Source organism: Thamnophis sirtalis, unplaced genomic scaffold (genome assembly GCF_051295495.1).
Source record: "Thamnophis sirtalis isolate CommonGarterSnake01/CBP01778 unplaced genomic scaffold, rThaSir2_p1.2 scaffold_12, whole genome shotgun sequence".
Lineage (NCBI taxonomy): Eukaryota > Metazoa > Chordata > Lepidosauria > Squamata > Natricidae > Thamnophis > Thamnophis sirtalis.
The window spans coordinates 31103173-31120330 of record NW_028261392.1 but is presented as its reverse complement, the minus strand read 5'-3'; the positions used below and the strand labels follow the sequence as shown (position 1 = coordinate 31120330).

At 38.1% G+C, this 17158-nt stretch overlaps 2 protein-coding genes across 3 annotated transcripts in view; both read left to right on the top strand.

Moving 5' to 3' along the window:
* Positions 1-5906, top strand: part of RGPD4 (RANBP2 like and GRIP domain containing 4) — a 42016-nt gene extending 36110 nt beyond the window's left edge. For both annotated transcript variants that reach the window (XM_014057856.2, XM_087726369.1), the window contains 6 exons: positions 159-426; positions 1072-1164; positions 1296-1441; positions 3862-4135; positions 4243-4577; positions 5345-5906. In XM_014057856.2, coding sequence (XP_013913331.2) covers positions 159-426; positions 1072-1164; positions 1296-1441; positions 3862-4135; positions 4243-4577; positions 5345-5650 — 1422 coding nt within the window. In that variant the 3' untranslated portion in view covers positions 5651-5906. The remainder of the gene's footprint in view (positions 1-158; positions 427-1071; positions 1165-1295; positions 1442-3861; positions 4136-4242; positions 4578-5344) is intronic.
* A 944-nt stretch (positions 5907-6850) lies between these two features.
* Positions 6851-17158, top strand: part of CCDC138 (coiled-coil domain containing 138) — a 28905-nt gene continuing 18597 nt past the window's right edge. The window contains exons 1-9 of the mRNA XM_014057857.2: positions 6851-7010; positions 7528-7588; positions 9084-9213; positions 9385-9503; positions 12854-13032; positions 13131-13289; positions 14351-14470; positions 16133-16210; positions 16300-16404. Coding sequence (XP_013913332.2) covers positions 6945-7010; positions 7528-7588; positions 9084-9213; positions 9385-9503; positions 12854-13032; positions 13131-13289; positions 14351-14470; positions 16133-16210; positions 16300-16404 — 1017 coding nt within the window. The 5' untranslated portion in view covers positions 6851-6944. The remainder of the gene's footprint in view (positions 7011-7527; positions 7589-9083; positions 9214-9384; positions 9504-12853; positions 13033-13130; positions 13290-14350; positions 14471-16132; positions 16211-16299; positions 16405-17158) is intronic.

The following is a 17158-nucleotide window of genomic DNA, read 5'->3' as shown; positions in this document are numbered from 1 at the left end:
GCATATAATATGAAGCCAAGATAATTGGTTTTGTACACTTTCATTACCTAAGTCATGCCTGTGTTTCAAGTGTTATCTGATGAAGTTACCTAAAGAATCTTCAGGTACATGTTACATAAAAAAACACCAATAAAAATAAATGTGGTTTCAATTTTCAGGAATCTCGGGTAGAAGAAATAACTACTTCAACTGATGATGTGTGTTCCAGTAAGGAAGAAGGACCAGATGTAGCCTGCAGTATTACTAAAGCATCAGATTCTACAACCAACCCTATGTATACTACATGGGATACATTAAGAACAGGTGGCAACTCTACTCCTGAAACTACACAAAGCTTTCAGAATTTATTAGGAACAGATGACAAACCTGTTGATTTATCAAATAAGAAGGAAAATGATTCCAGTTCTGAAGCATCTGTAAATCAAGGTATATTTGTCTAAGTATAAAATGTTGAATGTGCTGTGCTAGACAAAAAAAAATCCCTCTTAACTGTAAACATAATTCCAAGTTTGTTAAAAGTCAATGTACATGGAGGTCAAAGGGGAAGATATGGGGAGATAATTTGCTTATTCAGATAATAGTATGGATTTTATGCATGCTAATGCTTTAGTAGTATCCTAAGTAATCCTCGATTTACCACAATTGGGACAAGAATTTTGGTTGTAAGTCATCATGGTTGTAAGTTGAGGCACCATGTGACGACCCGATTTTCTACTGTTTTTACAGCAGTCATTAAGTGTATCACATAGACAAAAACCCCAAAGAAAGTCAGCAAAAAGTGATCACGTGACTGCTACAACCAGTCATAAATGCAATTCAGTTGCCAAGCATCCAAAATGAAGTCATGTGATCGTGGGGAGGAGAAGTTTTATGATAGCTGGAACTGTTTTCTAGGCTGTAAAGCAACCTTCCCAACCAAGGCCATTGTAACTTCAAACAATCATTAATGAACCGGTCATAAGTTGAGGATATCTATCTGCACTTTGGCATATGGTTAGGGTTGCAATGTAAGGTGAAAAAGAAAGCTAGTATATAATGGAAGATAAAATTGTATATTTTCCTTTTTTATAGAGAAGAATCCCTTTTCCTTTGATAATGTATCAGGCTTGTCATTTGCTGATCTGGCTTCAAGCAATTCTGGGGATTTTGCTTTTGGTTCTAAAGGTAAAATATACATCTTGTCTATCATCAATGAGAGAAAATTAGCCGAAGTTTTTATTTAAAAAATTGGTAGGAAAAGTGAACTGATGTGGACATATAAAAGCTTTAATATCTTTATTTTCTCATCTAAACAGACAAAAATTTTAAATGGGCAAATACAGGAGCAGCTGTATTTGGAGTACAAGCAGCTGCTAAAGAAGATTGTGATGATGATGCAAGTGATGAAGAAGTGGTACACAGTGACGATATTCATTTTGAACCAATAGTTTCACTGCCAGAGGTAAGTTTTCTAATTAAAATCTAAGAAGGAATATATCCATTTATTCAGTTTCCTGGCATAAGGTACATTCAATATTGGTCCATTTATTTGTCAACCTAATTATTTTCATTTGTCAGTATTGATCTTGCATGAAATAAAAGATTAAGAATGGAGGCAATTAGCCTATTGTGTTCAGAATTCTGAAAGACTAACATGATTATATGATATATATTGCTTTTTTAAAAAACTAGACTTGCTTCTGTGTGTGTTTATATACACACACGTTTGTGTGTGTGTGTGTGTATGTTTTTGTAGATTTTCACAGGTGTATGTAGGTATGCTGGTCTTGTTCTATTCGGGTCTTTTCCCGTGTAAGATTGAGATTGTCTTGGCAACGTTTCGGCAAGGTCTCACTCGTCATCCTCAGGCTGGTGTTTTTGGCTTAAAGCGTGGCCGGAGCTGCTGTCTTTCTATGAATCTTGGCGTGTGTGTGTGTGGAGTGCTGGCGTTGTTTCAGTAAGTGGATTGATTGAATGTGTGGCTGTATCATGATTGGTAGATTGGTGCTGATTGGTGCTGGCTGTGGGTCTGTTGTTATTTTGTGTTGTAACGTCCTGGGTGGTGGGTGGGGCTCATTTGTTTACCAGGGCTGGTTTCCAGATGTCTGGTAGGCGGGAGGTATTGTCACATTTATTCATGTTGTGGGGGTGTTTCTCTATTTTGAATAGCTTCCATAATTATTCTCTTGTTGAAGAGTTCAGTTTTGGAGATTAACCTGGTTTCTTCAAAATTAATTTCATGTCCTGTATAAGTTATTGAAAGCCCAAAACCCAGCCTGAAGATGCGAGTGAGACCTTACCAAAACGTTGCCAAGACAATCTCAATCTTATATGGGAAAAGACCCGAATAAAACAAGACCAGCATACCTACACCCATGAAAATCTACGAAAACACACACACACACACACACAATACAATAGCAGAGTTTGAAGGGACCTTGAAGGTCTTCTAGTCCAAACCCCTGCGTAGGCAGGAAACCCTATACCGTTTCAGACAAATGACTGTCCAACATCTTCTAAAAGACTTCCAGTGTTGAGGCATTCACAACTTCTGGAGGCAAGCTGTTCCACTGATTAATTGTTCTAACTGTCAGGAAATTTCTCCTCAGTTCTAAGTTGCTTCTCTCCTTGATTAGTTTCCACCCATTGCTTCTTGTTCTACCTTCAGGTGCCTTGGATAATAGTTTGACTCCCTCTTCTTTGTGGCAAGCCCTGAGATATTGGAACACTGCTCTCATGTCTCCCCTAGTCCTTCTTTCTATTAAACTAGACATACCCAGTTCCTGCAACTGTTCTTCATATGTTTTAGTCTCCAGTCCCCTAATCATCTTTGTTGCTCTTCTCTGCACTCTTTCTAGAGTCTCCACATCTTTTCTACATCTTGGTGATCAAAACTGAATCCAATATTCCAAGTGTGGCCTTACCAAGGCATTATAAAGTGGTATTAACACTTCACGTAATCTTGATTCTATCCCTCTGTTTATGCAGCCTAGAACTGGGTTGGCTTTTTTGGCAACTGCTGCACACTGCTGACTCATATTTAAATGGTTGTCCACTAGGACTCCAAATCCCTTTCACAGTTACTAATGTTGAGCAAGGTACCACCTATACTGTACCTGTGCATTTCATTTTTCTTGCCTAAATATAGAACCTTACTCTTTTCACCATTAAATTTCATTTTATTAGTGCCCCATGTTCAAGTTTGTCAAGATCCTTCTGTATCTTTAGCCTATCTTCTGGAGTGTTGGCTATTCCTGCCAGCTTGGTGTCATCTGCAAATTTGATGAGTTCCCCATTTATTCCCTCATCCAAATCATTGATGAAGATGTTGAAGAGTACTGGGCCCAAAACAGAGCCTTGGGGTACTCCACTGCATACTTCCCTCCATGAAGATACAGTTCCATTGAGGACTACACGTTGAGTGCAGTTGGTCAGCCAGTTACGAATTCATCTGATAGTGATGCTATCCAACCCATATTCTTCTACTTTATCTAGTAGTAGGTTATGGTCTACCTTATCAAATGCCTTACTGAAGTCCAAGTAAACTATATCGACGGCATTCCTCTGGTCCACTAATTTTGTCACTTTGTCAAAGAATGCAATAAGATTAGTCTGGCATGATCTGTTTTTGACAAACCCATGTTGGTTTTTGGCTATTACTTTGCTTCTAGGTGTTTGCTAATTCGTTGCTTGATTGAGGTCAGGCTGATAGGTCTGTAGTTTCCTGGATCTGTTTTTTTCATATGTCAGATATATATAACATTTGGCACACAGGGATAACACTGGGAGGATACAGTGATAAGAGGCCTTATTATGCTATACTTCCAATTAAACATTGCTGTAATGGTGTCCACATTCAACATGGTTACTTATTCCTGCTAGGTTGAAGTAAAATCAGGAGAAGAAGATGAAGAAATAATCTTCAAAGAAAGGGCAAAACTATACAGATGGGACAGAGACGTCAATCAGTGGAAAGAACGTGGTGTTGGAGAAATAAAGATTCTCTTCCATACGCAAAAGAAATGTTACCGAATTTTAATGAGAAGGGATCAAGTTTTCAAAGTCTGTGCAAATCATATAATCACAAAAACAATAGACTTAAAACCCTTGAATTCTTCAAACAATGCTATGGTTTGGACTGTAACAGATTATGCTGGTGAGTTGTTTTTTTTTTTTTTTAGCTGTCTCATAATTTCACTATCCTTTCTACTACTATCACAGCAAGATCACTCTGCTATTATAATACTTGAATTTCAATTTCAGATGGTGAAGCTAAAGTAGAACAGCTTGCAGTTAGATTTAAAACCCAAGAACTGGCTGATACCTTCAAGAGGAGATTTGAAGAGTGTCAACGGATTTTGTCGGAAGAACAGAAGGGACACATATCTCTTGCAGAAAAATATTCAAAGGAATCTAACCCTGTAGTATATCTTGAAATTTCTGTTGATAATGAATCTCTAGGGCATGTAACAATAGAGTTGTTTTCCAATGTTGTTCCTCAAACCGCTGAGAACTTCAGGGCATTATGCACAGGAGAAAAAGGATTTGGATTCCGAAACTCTAGATTTCACAGAATAATTCCAGATTTTGTCTGTCAGGTAAGTTAAAATACATTGAGAGACTGATCAAAAGGAATTAAAATTTCAATTTTATTTGTTGCTTGTTGCTGCATCATTTTCAGAGTTCCTAAGGAAATTCTGACTAAGAAAAGAATGTGGAGTTACTGTTTCAAATTCATATGTGCATTTTTAAAAAAATTGGAGTCAATTTAGATCCAGTGCAGAAAAGGTTATCAATACAGAAAACATAAATACAAATTGAAAAAGCAGGAGGGAAATTCTAAACAGTGGCATAACATAATTTATTTGAATTAGTAATAATGAGCAACCTTCTACCATTGAGTTATTTACTTATTTATTTTGTCAAATTTATATGGCTGTCCTCACCTGAAGTGACTCTTAGGTCCTCCAATAAAAAATGAAAGTAAATATAACTGGAAATTATAGTTGCAGTTAGGCTGTATCTTTGAATAGTATTAAATTTATAGTTGCACTTTGCCATTGTTTTTGAACAGTATTGAATCTTAGCTCTAAAAGATAATCTAAACTTTTAGGTTAAACCTTTGGGCTAATACATGTAAAAGCAAAACATACTTTATTGTTTGAATGCTGCCAATTACCAGTATATGAATAAACTGAATATCTTTTAAAAAAAAAATCAACCGGGATCCTATATTCCATTGTCATTGAGAGTAGATTTCTCAATGTTTCTGGATATATTATTATTGGTAAACATGTTTTGGTTGTATTTGAGATGTTTCCACCTATTGCATATTTTACTAAATTCTCAATTTCTTTCAATCCAGGGAGGTGACATCACTAAGCATGATGGCACAGGTGGACGGTCCATTTATGGAAAATCATTTGAAGATGAAAATTTTGAAATAAAACATACTGGTCCTGGCCTATTGTCAATGGCAAATTGTGGCAGAGATACCAACAGTTCTCAATTCTTTATTACTCTCAAAAAGGCAGAACAGTTGGACTTTAAACATGTTGTCTTTGGGTTTGTAAAGGATGGGATGGATATAGTGAAACAAATAGAATCTTTTGGCTCTCCCAAAGGAACAGTGTCAAAAAGAATTGTGATTACAGATTGTGGGCAAAAATAAAATGATTCTGTTGACATATTTGGAGATTAAACATAAACCTTCCGCAGATTTAGACAAGATTATGTTCAGGGTTTTTTGTTTGTTTAAAAAATGAACAACTTCTGGTGTATAAATGTAAAGTTACAGCTCATAGCTGAGTACTTTTTAAAATGTGTTTCAATTGACTGCATGTTGTGAAATAAACGTTCAAACACTAGTCTACTTCAGGTGTACTTTTGTTTCCTCCTGATTTTGTATTAAATAATTTAAAATGAAATATCAGGTGTCTGGAGTTCTCTGTTTCTGTATGCTACTTGACTTAATGAGTCATAATATTACAAGGTAATTTAATTGCTACTTCTGTACTGCATACATTTGTATTAGAACATCATTTTCTATAGCAAATAAAACGCAACAGTTTGAGTTGCTCAAGTGGCAATATTTAGCTGCCTTATTTTGATATTTAATGTCTTTAAAAAATACACTTCTGCCTATGGAGATTCTCAGTCATCCAGGTCATGGTTGTCGCAAAGGTGCTTTTTCAAGAAGCAACTGGGCTTTCTGGAAACATAGACTACTCCCTGAAATTATAGGCGGCATGTACATGGTTTTACGTTGAAGATACAGTACATGTTGCCAATAACAACTCTAATGCTTAAAGCAAAATCATATTCAAACCACGTGTCCTCTATCAGTTATAATTGCAGGTGACAACATCTGGTAGAACTTAATGAGTTTGAAGGATAAACAGATTTGCACTTGATTGGTACTTGGATAGTGCCAGGAAATTCTTGGCTTATTGGTTGAAATAGAGACTACAGGGGGAAGGATAATGGAAGATAATAACAGCTTTGTGCTGTTGTGATCTGTCTGTTGGATCTGGAAAAAAGCTGGCCAAGATTCAGAATTGTTTGTTCCGTTCATCGTTAAATTTGATAAGATATGTGGGAAAAGGGTACCGTTACAAGGATATGAATCTATATCTTCGAATGGGATGGCCATCGTGGTTCAGAATTTAGTACTATCGTCGTTTGGTGAAGCAATGAAAGGAAGCCTACAGCGGCCCGCGCTCGGAGTCCTGTTTCGTACTTTTCAGTAGCCGAAACCGAACGCCAGCCCCTGAACCCGGCTTAGCCGGTTGCCCTGGAAACAAGATCGCGTCTGACGAGGCGGGGGGCGGAGCAGTTCCCTCGCGCAAGCGCATATTAGTTCCTCTCCTGCCCCTCCTTCCTCCTCCTGGCCCGCTGTTTTAGCAGGCGGTTGTTGTAAAAGGCGGGAGGGCGGCGGGAAGGCTCGCCTGGCTGGCTTTTCTTCCATGGCGGGTTCCCCAGAGCTGAGCAGCTCGGTTGAGCGTTGGAGGAGACGTTATCTGAGTAGAGAGGTGGGGATACGCGAGGAGAAGGGAAGGGTGGCTTAAGGGCTCATTTGAATACGTGTAGCTCCATCCTCACGAGATGCGGGCGTGGAGTGGAGCTTGGTAGAAGCGTGGCTATTTAATTCCTAAATGCCGGTTTTGCCACGGCCGTAAAACAGAAGGCTGACCTTGGTTTGCCTGTGACCATAGATAGAACTTGGAGTTGGGAAAATAGCGGGCCACGGGTTCAGACGGACTCGTTTTTCTTATGGGTTCCTGCCCGGCGCAACACAGATTATCTTCGAAGCATTAACCAAGTTTTGTTCGTGGGAAAAAGAGGATTACTAGCGGGTTTGCGTTCCTCATTTCGAGGCTTGGACTGTTAGTCAAATCTTCCTCCACTCTATTAACTGGTTCTAAAAGGGGTTTAGAGTGGCGGAAACTTAAACTAAACGCCAGAGCAAACGAACCTTAAAAAAAAATCCTGTGTAAAAAGCAAACGCTAGATGGTGCTCCTAATTCTGGTATGCACTTCCTTTTTCAGGCTTATCTTTTGGATGTAACACAAGCCAAAAGTAAAAGTAGAAGGGCCCGGAAAGCTGCAGGTAAGACCTTTAAAACGACGTGTGTTTAGTTTGTTAACAAGAAAAGGTACAGTGGAGAGCTTTTATTAAAATTTAGTTGTATCTCCCCAAAAGCAATGAGTAATGATTGGCACTTTGTTAACGCAGCTTTGTCTGCACAACACACCTAACAATTTACTGAGCACATTCCACTGAATTTACCCAATTGCCTAACTTCATCCAATATTTGAATCCTAAACTGGTTTTGTTCCTACTACCAATACCTTCCTGTCAGAGATCCTGCTCTCTCATTTCAAATGTTCAAAAACTTGCTTCAAACACTAAAGTTATGAATGAAGACTGTATATAAGTTTAAACACACAAACAGGTCTTTGGCCTATACAGTTGTCACTGAGAAGTGCTTCTAGGTCTGGGCCTTGACCATGAGGTGCTTTGCACATACATAATGAAATATTTATATGCAAAAGTAGAATCTGGTCAAGGGAATATTATTAAGGGCTTTTGTAGAGTGTTTTTGAATGGCATTGTAAAAAGGACATCAGGTTTGAGCCCTAGTGGTACATGTTCTCTGAAGGTTTGAAAAAAAACCTGGCCCTATGATCTCTGCTTAATGGTGATACCAATGTTGAAATGTGTGCTTGAAAGTGGGTAATCCTATGTAACAGGATAACATATTTCTTGAGGCTGGATAATGCTCATAACATTTAGAGTCTAAGGCTGGTTAATTCATAATTTCATAATTGTGCAACTCTAGACATTAAAATAAAAACTAGTTGCCCCCTCTATACCTTAAAATTGCAATATCGCATAATAAAGAGTAATATTCTGAAATTTTTAAACAATACTGTTATGTGAAAACTTAATTAGATATGGCAGAATTTGTTCTGATCTAAAAATGATTTATTAGAACAGTTTTTGTATAAAGCAATCAGTTGCTTTATAGAAAATATGCAAGCATCATCAAGAATTTGGGAAGCACCTTTTTAGCCACAATAAGAGAAAGACCATATTGGTTGGAAATATGTAGAAGAGGCCTTCATCCTGCAGTGGATAGACAATGACTAAAATGATGAAAAGAAAGATACCATTCCACACCGCATTTTACTATTCACTTAGGAGGGGCAGCACCTTTCCCCAAAAACCTGCCATGATATGTTATGGGGGGGAGATATTTTACTTGGTTATAGTGCAGAGAGGTAAGCAACAGGCTTTTAACTAATAGTGATCTCTCATGGATGGTGTGGCATGGTGTGGTAAGATAGAACATCCCAACATTGTGCCTCTTAGATTTGCTTTGGAAGAATTAAGGAAAAGTTGACAATTTCCTTTAAATCAAAGAAATAAGCAATATGCATATTTGGGGTATATGTCTACATTTAATAGCTGAACATTTTATCTTTATTTGTTCACTGTATTACAGTTCAAAACATTCCATAATTCAGTGATGATCTTCTGTAACTAATTAATGATGGTCTCTAACTGTAATTCAGTAAAGTAAATTAAAGTTTCCTCACAGGAGATAACTCACTTGATGATACAGTTGCATCTATACTTATAAATTCCTCACAATCAAAGCTTCTGTGCTGCAGAAGAAAACATAATAGAAGATTTTTGGACACCTCAAAAACTTTGAAAAAATTGGCTTGGTAAGAAATCTCTTTACTCTTCAAAACATACATCCTTTTATAATGCATAATCTATCAGGTCATTTAATAATTCAGTTCAATAACTTCTTGTGAAGTACTAAATTTTCTGGTAATTCTAGAATTGTCTTATACTGTGATAATTGTGATTACCGTGATAATTGTGTTTGTTAGGCCAGATGATGAGTTGGATTCTTTGTGCGATTCAGACCAGCTTCATATACAGCCACAACCAATTGGAGATTTTCTTGGAAATGGTGAAATCCAAAGTGAAGGCATATATTCAGAAGCAGGTATTCAATTACTTATTTCTAACACAACTTGAGCAAAATAACATCTGAAATTTTTTCTAGGCTTTTAACTGCAACATTAATGTCACTCTATGCAAGATGAACTGCATTCTTAGTGCTCCCTTGTGCCCTGTCTTAATTCACATTTGCATTTCACACATGGAAACTCCATTTTTCACCATATTGAGGTTTCCAGGACTTAATTATGACAAATTGTTGCTATTCCGTTGTGTAGGGAATGTTTGCTCTTAGTTTCAGACAAAAGGTGGAGTATCTATCTTGTGAGGTGGAGTATCTAGTCTTCTGAATTAACAAGTATCTTCACTAAATCTGTGTTTTGCGGAATACCATATACTTATTTTCTTTTTATTCACAAAATATGGCTTGGGCCTTATTATGAGGGGAGGGTTTATTGTTTTGGGGTTGCCAGGCAGCTGCTCTCTTGCAAGCGGGCTCCCAAAGAGCCGGGCACAGCCTCATGGGCGAATGGCTGTGTTGCGCTGTCGCAGCAGCGCAACATAGCAGCCATGAAATGACCACGCTTATGAGCAGCCACCCGGCAAACCCCCTTTCCAGCTGGGCACAGCACCATTCACTGACCTAGGGGTATCACCAAGCCGTGTGAGCGCCTTTTCGCCTCCATCCGGTTCCTGCGGCTTGGCAGCTTCGAAATGCCAGTGAATGGCGCTCTGCATGGCTGGAGAGGGTGGTTGTACGAGCGACTGTTCCGCTCTCACGTACCTCCCAGCCTCACAATGCCCTGGGCCAGCTTTCTCTGCTGCCGCCGCCACATTCCTTTTGGGTGGCTTCCAAACAGTCTTCCTGTAGTGGCCGCTCTGGGCGTACGCTCTGTGGTTGTATGCTCTGCTGGCAGCTGGCCCACAACCATAAGAGTGTACACCCAGTGCAGTTACTGCCAGAAGACCTGGTTTGGAAGCCGCCAAAAAAGCCATGCGGTGGCGGCGGAGGTGCCCTGGCTCTGCGGGGAGAGCTGGGCCAGGGTATCGTGAGGCTGGGAGGCGTCCGAGCGGGAACGGAACAGCTGCTCAAGCAATCCCCCTCCAGCCGTGCAGAGTGCCTTTTACTGGCATTTTGAAGGCGCCAAGATGCGGGAGCCGGGGGGGGAACGTGCTCACAAGGCTTGGCAATACCCCTAGGTCATTGAATGGCGCTGTGCCTGGCTGGAAAGGGTGTTTGCCAGGTGGCTGCTCGTAAGCGTGGTCACTTCATGGCTGTTGTGTTGCACTGCTGTGACAGTGCAACACAGCCATTCGCCCCTGAGGATGTGCCTGGCTCTTTGGGAGCCCGTTCGCAAGAGAGCAGCCGCCCGGCAACCCCCCTCTTCAGCTGGCCACAGCGCTGCTTACCAACCTAGTGGTATCTCAAAGGCGCCAAGCAACGTGATCACCTTTGCTCTCCCCCCCCCCCCCCCGGTTCCCACAGCTTGGCACCTTTGGGATACCGCTAGGTTGGTGAGCGGCACTCTGCCTGGCCGGAGGTGGGGGGTTGTCCAGGGGGTTTATTTGCCGGGGGGGGGCTTATATTTTTGCCCACCAGAAAAATGTGGCATGGGCTTATTATCAGGACATGTCGTATTTTCGGGGAAACAGTAGCAAAACACTGATTCATTATACTGATTATATAACTCATTTTATCTACTTGTCTAAACAAAACAGTCATTCAAGTTGTTTAGTTGATCATATTCAGGACTTTTAATTTCAGTCATTCTTGTCAGAATTGGGAGGAAAAAGTGTTTTTTCCATTCTGAGAAAGTCATAAGAGCAACTAGAAATCATTCTTGATGTTTTCAAGGTTTGTTCCTTGTCTATTTCTTTAATAGCAATTTTAAAGCTGTGGCAAGAATGTGTCTAATTCCAAGTAAAAGGATATAACAATTTAAAAAGGTGATGTAACAGCCGTGGGTATACTGAATCATGTACAATTACATTGCACATATTTGCATCCAGTTAAAAAAAAATCTCACTAAAATTTTACAATTTCACCCATGTCAGAACACAAATCTTAAGAGATTTCAGATGACAATCTGAGATTTCAGAGGTGAGATTGTTGTTATTTGGCACCCTTGTAAGTATAGAGAAGATTTGGCATCTCTAAAAAATTATACATTAGTCAGATGCACATGTACCGTATATACTCGAGTATAGGCCGACCCGAATATAAGCCGAGGCACCTAATTTTACCACAAAAAACTGGAAAAGTTATTGACTCGAGTATAAGCCTAGGGTGGGAAATGCAGCAGCTACCGGTAAATTTCAAAAATAAAAATAGATACCAATAATGTTTTTGAATATTTATTTCAAAGAAAAACAGTAAACTAGCGGTGTATTCAATGAAATACTTCACTCACCTCATGATGCTGATGTCCCGCTGTGATGATGATGTCCCGTGCAGCCGCGGGAGCGATGTCCCGCCTCCTATGACACATGGCACAGTGATTCCTATCATTGGATCACTGTACCAGAGGAGGTGGGACATCGCTATGTGGCTGCTTGCCATAACAAGGAGGAGGTGGGACATCGTTGCAGAGCGGCAGGAGGGGGAGGAAGGGGAATCGTAAGACAGCCCTGCATTACATTAGAACGTGAGGAGGGGGGATGGTGCGGTGCGCGCTGCGCGGCAAACTGACACAGAGGGAGGGGAAACTCACGGGCACTGGGCCATTCACGAGTGTCACCCAGCGGCATGGCCCCACCCCTTTTTCTCCTCCATTTCGGGCAAATTTTTCACTGACTCGAGTATAAGCCGAGGCGGCTTTTTTCAGCCCAAAAAGTGGGCTGAAAAACTAGGCTTATACTCGAGTATATACAGTATCAAACACTCTGATTAAGAAATCAAAGAGATCCACAAAGATGCCACCGTTGCTTTGGGATTAGAGGAAAAAGAATTGAATATAAATTTCAACATCTACATGATTTCCTTTCCTAGTAAAATCTAGCAAGTTCAGTAATTTAATTTTGCTGTTTTTACATAGTTTTGCTACTGTTACCTGTTTTAATCTGTATTCTGTTAATTTTCTATGTTAAGGTACCTTGCAGGAAGCTTTGGTTCCTGTATATTTATGACTAAGCTTTTAGACTTAATTGTGCTTAATTGTGTTTAATTCTTTTGAACTATCTTCAAATGTTAGATTTCCCCGTTTAGAGAATAGTTGATAATGATTTATAATGTGAACTAATTGACAGGCAAAACTCTGCCTTTTATGTCATCATCAGGAAAAGGGCTAATCACATAACCAGCATACAATCTTCCCATAATGAAAAAAAAATGTAATGGCTTTTTATAAAATGGATGAATATAATGCTGATAATGCTGCTTCCATTTTCATCTATTAGATATTACTCTGCCATCCACTTTAGGAGTGACTGCTTACTGTGATTATAATAATGATGGTGATACAGTAAGAGACAGTGTGAACATTTCTGAAACCCAAGAATTGAATGAGGAAAGCATAGTAACACCCCAGTTCAATGAAATTTGTCATGAATTATCAATCATCCATCGGAAGCTGCAGGTAAAATATTAATAATGGTTCAGAGATTGGTACATTTTCATTTTCATTCAGCAAATGCTACTATATTTTGTTTGTTGCTTTTGTCTTTTATGGTTCAGCAAGAAAAATTAATTCAGCAAGAGTATGCTTTGAGACTTCAAAAGAGAGAATGTTTCGTAGCTGAACGGGAAGTCCAGCTTTGTAAGCATGAAGCTGCTTTGACCAAGATAAAGGGCGTTGAAGAAGAAGTTCATACAAAATTTCAAATTATGAAGGAGGTATCCCTAATTACAAAATTCTTATTAAATTTGAGAAAATAATTCTAATAAACACACAGACTATTGATATCACCAGAAAAAAGTTGTGGATTTATAGAGCTGCAGTGGTGAGAGTGCAGTACTGCAGGCTACTTCTGCCTGCAATTTGGCAGATCGAATCTCACCAGATTCAAGATTGACTCAGCCTTCCATCCTTCCGAGGTCGGTAAAATGAGGACCCAGATTGTTTGGGGCAAAATGCTAACTCTATAAATCGCTTAGAGAGGGCTATAAAGCACTGAAAAGCGGTATGTAATTCTAAGTGCTATTGCTATTTATCTTTCCTATGGACATAAGAGAAAGTGTTATTGGATATCATCATTGCCCAGGCTGTTGTGAAAGCAGTGCAGCTGGAGATTTGGGCCCCACTGTTATATATCAGTTCTCTACTCCTTAAGAAATCTTTTTCCTGGGTAATTTACAGAAAACATTAAATATAGGGCATCAGAAGTGGACTGAAAAACAAATCTCTGGGTAATCAGGGGATATAGAGGTATTAAATAAGATATTATGGGGAGAGCAAATGAAATACTTTTCCTGTTAGCAAGATTAGGATTGATAGTAAAGCTTATACAGCTATCGTAGTTGTGTGTATGCTCATGTATATCTATAGAGCGTAATATATCTAAGATGCATGCATAAGAGTTTAATCTTATTGATTCTTTTAGTATACTGTAACTGGGGTTTGTTTTGTTATGTTTCTCTTTTTCCTTCTTTCAGTGGTTTCGTAGCCAGTTTTTCTGCCCTGCACTAGGGAGAACTGTATTTTAGAATGTTAACAGAAAGGTTGCTCAAAGAAAATTAAGTTTCGTCTTCCTTTAGAATGTTTATCTTTTTCTGTTTTCATTATGAGATTATTGGATTTTTATTTGAGAGAGCAAGCTCTGGATGGTACAATTATTTAATTCCTTATAGTATTTATATATTGTCTGTCTTACATACAGAGATGGTCTTTGATTTACAGTGGTTTTTTTTAAAGCTCTGGTTAATTCTATTTTAAAAGTTCTTTCTTTGGTTTGTAGCAACATGGAGCTGAAATAAAGCAATTGTCCGATTCCTTGAAAGAAAAAATAAAGGAGAACAAAAGGCTGAAGACATCATTTGAAACACTAAGGGAGCTGAATGACACTTTAAAAAAACAGGCAATTAACAATTTTAATAGAATCATTAATCTGACGTTAAGTGCTATACATAGGTTGTTTTTAATATGAAGTATAAATATGTTACAACAATGACGGTTACAAATATCTACAGATTATTCTGTTTTAAGAATATAGTTGTCAGGAAGATCCATGTATTTTAACCCTAATACATAATGGTATCTTTTAAAAAATTAGCGTTTGAATTACTGTAGCTTAATAGTCTTCATTATTTAAGCTCTTCTGTCTGAAAATTAAATTTTCTAATTATCATAATCTGTTACAGTTTAATATGTTTAAGCAATGGGCAGAAGTGCACATGTTTTCATTGCAGATTGGAGACATGTGCAGTAGTTGAAAAGGACAAAACATCATAGGAAGCTTTAACCAGTTGTGGCTACTTATTAGATGTTTTCAGGTATATAAGTAACTTTCAAAGCACTGTAGGAAAGGTGTAATCAACATGGATAGTTGAGCTTAGCCAAGGCCTCAAGATTTCTCACCAGAGTTTCCAACAGTTATTCTGACTTCCCTATGCCATATCTTAAACTGTCTAACCTCAGAAAGCCCTTTCCTGTGACACAATGTTATGCACTTCCCTTCCCTGAGGCATCCTTGAAGATCAAAATAGTAGTTCTCCATCCTTGGAGCAGTAGTGCCCTTGTGACTTTGACATGCAGAGACAACAGAATGTGTTCGTCTCCAGTGCTTGTACATTACAGGTGGTCATGCTAGTCTCATCCTGCCACTACTATATAAATACTTTGAGCACAAGGACAATTTTACCCCATTCCATTGTTTTTAGATATAACTTTGCTACAACAGACAGTCATTGCCAGGTTCTGTTCTGTGCACCAAACGTTTGTCAGATGATTAGATATGTCAGGTCATATCTAGGGCTTAGCATTATTAATTACATTCAGGGTGTACCTGGTCTGCCATATTGGGGTGCTCTGTCACCTAATAAGTATGGCCTTTCATGTGCTAACATTTAATGCTTCCTTGTGTTCTCTTAATGTTTTCACCTTCCTTTCACTTTAGATGCCTTTTATACCTTTTGCGTCTCATGCATTTTAGTTTAGACAATATATATATTTATATTTGCTACATATTTGCTCTTTACAATGTCTTAGATTTTTTCACTTTTTATATTTGTATACCTTTTATGTCTTATGTGTATGTTTCTTTTCACTTTAGTTTTGTCTTTTTTAAAAATGTGTGTACCCCACCCCCTTATGGTAATATATGACTATAATATAAAGTTTTGTTTGATTTATTGTGGCAATATAACTTTGGAAATGTGAAAATATGTGTGAAATAGTCTTTAACCACAGTGCTGAAAAATAAAAATCCTTGACAGTTTCAATAAAACATGCCATTAGATAAATGTGCTTTGAATATATTTAGGATTGAAATCAGATTTTTTTGGTAGCAGGATTTTGATCTCCATACTGATAGGTGATTTTAAACTTTGGACTAACTGCCTATGTGAAGTCAGCCCTTTTTAGATGAGTATAGAACTTTTGATGAGATTTCATGTCAGAAAGAAAAACTATACAAAATCAGTGCTTTGGTTCAGGGTTCATTTCTTGGGAAACAGAAGATTTCATATAGTAGAACTATTTCATTTTAAGCTTTGGTTCAACATTTTCTCCCTATTATTAGTTAAGTGATGTGACTGAGCAAAACAAGAAGCTTGAAGTCCAGTCTCGAAAAGTACAGGCTCGTTTAGAGAATTTGCAGGTAATATTGAATTTTGGCTTTTGTTATCTTTGTCCTCTGCCCACTCCACCATCAGAAATCTTACACATTGTGTCTTTGCCCTATTTCAGAGAAAACATGAATTTTTATCAGTACAGAGATCTAAAGAAGCCACATTCCAAGACCGTAAATCTGTGAAGTCAGAAAGAGCAATAGCACCAGCAAAGGCCTATAAAGTAAGTAAAGCAAATTCTATAAATCACTCAATGCCCCAACTCAGAATTTTAAAGTCAGAAAACCTTATTTTGTGTGAGAGTGGACAGGGCAGCTGTGCATATAGAATATACAATTGTCCCTTAAATACTATATATGAGGTGCCTTGTGAACACTTAATATTTGTATGCAGAAGATATTGAGTTACATTCATTTGTATTGCTGAAGGTAATCAGCAAGTTCTCAGAATTCCTAGTGATCATTTTTAAAAAATGAAATATGTTTTCTTTTTTAAATAGTTTTTAAAAAATATATCTTAATCATTAACATACATTATATACTAACTATGCATATATGTTCAAGGAAGAAGGAAGTAAAAAAGATCACAGACTAAAAAAAATGAAATTAAAATCTTTGCATACATTTATTAATTTGTAGAATATGCTTAAATTACAGAATGCCTTTTGCAAATATGAAAATTGGTTGCTGTATCTGTAAATACCTCTGCCTCTAGTAACCAAGTCCCAACCAACATTAAACTAATGCATGAAAAGAAATTGAAAGCTTCACAAATGGTTCAGCAGTGAGCAGGAAATGAGACAAAGATGTGTGGTGGTTAAAAAAACAAATGTTTGTGGTTACATTAGTGGTGTATTGGCTTGGAAGTTAATATCTGTATAGTTTTGTGTTGATCCTGACACCTCAAATGATTTTCAGGGAATGCTAGACTAATTATATGATGCAATGAAGAGTATGAATATGAAAAACAATATATCA